Source organism: Zea mays, chromosome 4 (assembly GCF_902167145.1).
Source record: "Zea mays cultivar B73 chromosome 4, Zm-B73-REFERENCE-NAM-5.0, whole genome shotgun sequence".
Taxonomy (NCBI): Eukaryota; Viridiplantae; Streptophyta; class Magnoliopsida; order Poales; family Poaceae; genus Zea; species Zea mays.
Window position 1 is genome coordinate 39,629,542 of NC_050099.1, and position 3,913 is coordinate 39,633,454.

At 43.5% G+C, this 3,913-nt stretch overlaps 1 protein-coding gene across 1 annotated transcript; it reads left to right on the plus strand.

The window, feature by feature from the left end:
• Positions 1-286: 286 nt before the first annotated feature.
• LOC542726 (ribosomal protein13) lies at positions 287-2,385 on the plus strand. The gene is made up of 5 exons (NM_001112238.3): positions 287-403; positions 500-572; positions 682-820; positions 1,053-1,239; positions 2,126-2,385. The coding sequence occupies exons 1-5, from the start codon at positions 381-383 to the stop codon at positions 2,157-2,159; spliced, it is 456 nt and encodes a 151-aa protein (NP_001105708.2). The 5' UTR covers positions 287-380; the 3' UTR covers positions 2,160-2,385.
• The last annotated feature ends 1,528 nt before the right edge of the window (positions 2,386-3,913 follow it).

The window sequence follows — 3,913 nt, forward strand, 5'->3', positions numbered from 1 at the left end:
AAAAAACAACACGCAAATTCTTGTTCCAGAACATTTCCAAAACATATATCACAAGTCCAAATCCTAAAGCAGAAACAAGCCAATTTCTGAGATGTTTTATCTTATACCACAAAACAAAATAATGAAATTCCATCAGAAAAAGCTTCAGTAAACGTGTACCGGGCCGAAACGTCCCGAGCCCATGGGCGAAGCCCAACAAGCGGCCCAGCACGAAACGTCGGAGCCCTAGCGAAAATCCTCAGCGCCGCCGCGCACTATAAGTAGCGCCTCCAAACCCTAGGCTGCTACGCGCTTCCTCTCGCCCTCGCTCCTCCGCCGCCGCCGCCGCCGCATCAAGCCCCCGCCCCGCCGTCGCCTGAGGTAGACACCAATCCGCCGCCATGGGGCGTATGCACAGCCGCGGGTAACCCTCCCGTCCTCGTCCTCGTAACACTGGTGCTATTGCTTCTAGTGTGGTGAATCTGTGTGCTGATGGCGGCTGCGTGGCTCCGTGACGCAGGAAGGGTATCTCATCGTCGGCGCTTCCCTACAAGAGGACGCCTCCTACCTGGCTCAAGACCGCTGCCTCCGACGTGAGAGCCTTCTCCTCTCCTTCGACTCCATTGCATTCGGCCGTCGTCTGGTTCCGCTATTGTTGGGATTGCGGATTTGGTTCGCTGACGTGTGTTCATCGCCTGGTAGGTGGAGGAGATGATCACAAAGGCAGCGAAGAAGGGACAGATGCCGTCGCAGATCGGCGTCCTGCTCCGTGACCAGCACGGTATCCCCCTTGTCAAGAGCGTCACCGGCAGCAAGATCCTCCGCATCCTCAAGGCCCATGGTGAGAACTACATCCCTATCGCTCGATTCACATGTTGCCAGTGGCGAAGCCTGAGGTACAGTGAGTGTGAGGCTGGCAAATCTAAACCTTCATCAGGAAAATATACCAAGATACGGAAGCATCCTTTATAGAATTGCAAAACCAGGAGGGGTCATGGCCCTAATGAAGCTCCACCTCGGCTTGTCGGTATTTTGTGATTTGTACTGTAATCATGTTTCATGTGCACGTGTAGGGCTGGCACCAGAAATCCCCGAGGACCTGTACTTCCTCATCAAGAAGGCGGTGGCGATAAGGAAGCACCTTGAGAGGAACAGGAAGGACAAAGACTCTAAATTCAGGCTCATTCTTGTGGAGAGCAGGATCCACCGCCTTGCCCGCTACTACAAGCGCACAAAGAAGCTTCCACCCACCTGGAAGTAGTAAGTCAACCAGAACCCATTCCTTGCCTCAACCATGGAGTTGCGAACTGTCAGTTATCTTGGTGATTTGTATCATGTGTTTGATGTGAGAGTCAATGTGCACCAATACTACATAGGAGCTGTTCTAGACACATTAGTTGTGTGTGGTATGCTTTTATTCTAATCAACTGAAGCTAGATATGCATATCATGGGCTCTGTTGTATCTACAAGGGCGGAGGTTTAGGCAATCGTGTTTACTATTTCACTGTTGTTCTGATTGTAGTCTTTGTGAGCACCAGATAAATTGTCAAAATACATACTATTTGACTTTAATGCTAGCTTAGACATGTTGAAGTGTGCTTATGTGTTAGTGGGGATTGACACATTTTTGTTGTCTATTACACTGGTACACTGCTTGTATTCATTCTGAATACTTAACATTAGTGGGGACTGACACAGTTTTGCTGTCTATTACACCGGTACACTGCTTGTATTCATTCTGAATACTTAACATCGACAAAGTACAATTGACTTTCCTTAAAATACTATTAGCAGGTAGTGTCCTTGTCCCTGGAATATAACATGTGTTGATGAGGGTTTGTTGTAAAATCATTAGTGGTATGATGTATACAAGTACAGATGTTGAGTTGAGTAAAGATTACTGGTTTTGCAGAGCTACATTTGTATTAACTTGGACTAAACTGTAAACTTAGACTGTGAGGCTAAATTTGCTATGCTCTGTGAATAGAGTGAAACATCCCATTCTGATTAATTCAGTTATCGAACTGTTATTTACTAAATATTGATTACACACATACTGCACCTCAACTGTTGTCTGTTTGAATTTTAATTGCTTTTGGATCTTGTTGCATATATGACTGACCTTGTTTCCTTGTTTTTGTGCAGTGAGTCAACCACAGCGAGCACTCTGGTGGCCTAAGTGTGGTATCCTCCGACAGCTTGTTCTAGATATGAATTTGTGTAATGCTTCTTATGTCTCGATCCGGTTAAATGGACAACGGACCTCATCTTTTTTTATGTTTACCTTGAGAATCCCGTAAACCATTTTGGGGTTTTGAATTGTCTGTTAAACGTAACATGCATATGTTTTGAAGCCTAGGGTGAGCTTTTACTTCACCATCACTTATTATTGTTGCTTGTTCATACGTGGCATGGTTTTTTTGGTTATTATATGACTAAAATGTCCACTTTGATCGCACATACCAGATGTGTTTTTTCTCGAAATATATGCATAAGACCAATCTGCACGCATTTGTAAACGGTGTTTTAATCGTCAGAAACCCTATGCCTGACGCACGCTCAAATTTACGCTAATTTGTCATGGACATGGCTGCTCGGCCTTTTTTTAGAGAACAGGAGGGGGCTTACTGAAAATTTTATTTAAACTAGAAAGAAAACATTGTTTAGAACAAACAAATAGACGGATTACAGAAGGTTCTACTGCCATTGCTGAAGCCATGTCGGGATGGCAGAATCGAATCTATCTAGAGCTCTATGAGTGACTAGGAGTAATTCTTTTGCAAACTCATGCTTGCATTGTTGCACCGTTGGATCTTTGTTCTGAAAAAGCCAAGTATTACGATACTTCTAAATGCTTTAGGTCATGAGAATAATGATCTCCATATAGAAGGGAACATTGAGTTGCTGTTTTAGATTTGCCGCAGCCTCCTCTGGATTAGCAATTCTAGGGGGTATCAAACCGATTGAATTCCAGCAGTTGCACCTGAGGAAGAGATGATAAAGAGTTTCCTCCTTCTGCCAGATGTAGTTCTCGCAGGTGTAAGACTCAAGTGTCATGTTTTTCCTCCTTAGCATATTCCTTGTGTTGAGTCTGTTTTTTAACCATAGCCAATAAAAGACTTTATCTTTTGGTTGACATTTATTTTTCCAAAGCGATATGAAAATCTCATGAACTTGAGACTGACCCATCAAATGCCTATAAGTGTTTTTCGTAGAGAAAATTTCAGATCCCAAATGAGCTTCCAAGTGTCCTTTGCGTTGGTCACCGTGATTTGTTCCCAAGCCTCATTTAATTCAAGATACTGTTCGTAGGCTTGCACAGACAGAGGAAGCTGAAAAATCTCAAAGGAATTATCTTTTTGCTTAGCTTCTTTGATAGAGAGTTTGCTGTTGCAGGCAAAAGAAAATAATTCCGGATATTGCTGAGCCGGGATGCCCTTATTCCACAGATCTCCCTAGAAAAGAATCCCATCACGATACAAATGCAGCTAAGTTCATATGGTGTCGACGAATATGAATGCAGCTGAGTTCGACGAATATGAATGCAGCTGAGTTCAAATTGGTTTAGCAACATTCTGATCATTGTGTATACGATCGTGTAAAAATAGAAGGTGAGATAGCAGAGATGCTAGAGATAGCCTTAGAAACCATTTTCAACACCTTCTAAGGGCTAGTTTGAAAACTCAAATCCTTCAAGATTGAAGGGGATTGGAGGGAAAATTAGTTTATTTTTATCTCAATTCCCTCCAATCTCGAAGGGGATTTGAGGTTACTAAAGTAGCCTTAAAGGGTTATATTCTAAATTTATTGGACGATGGCCTCCTTTGCCTCCAACAATCGACGCTACAAGATCTGCTAAACTATAGCGTGTAATGGACGCTAAAAGTAGGGATGGCGACAGGTTTAAAACCCGCGGGTACAGAGATTACAAAC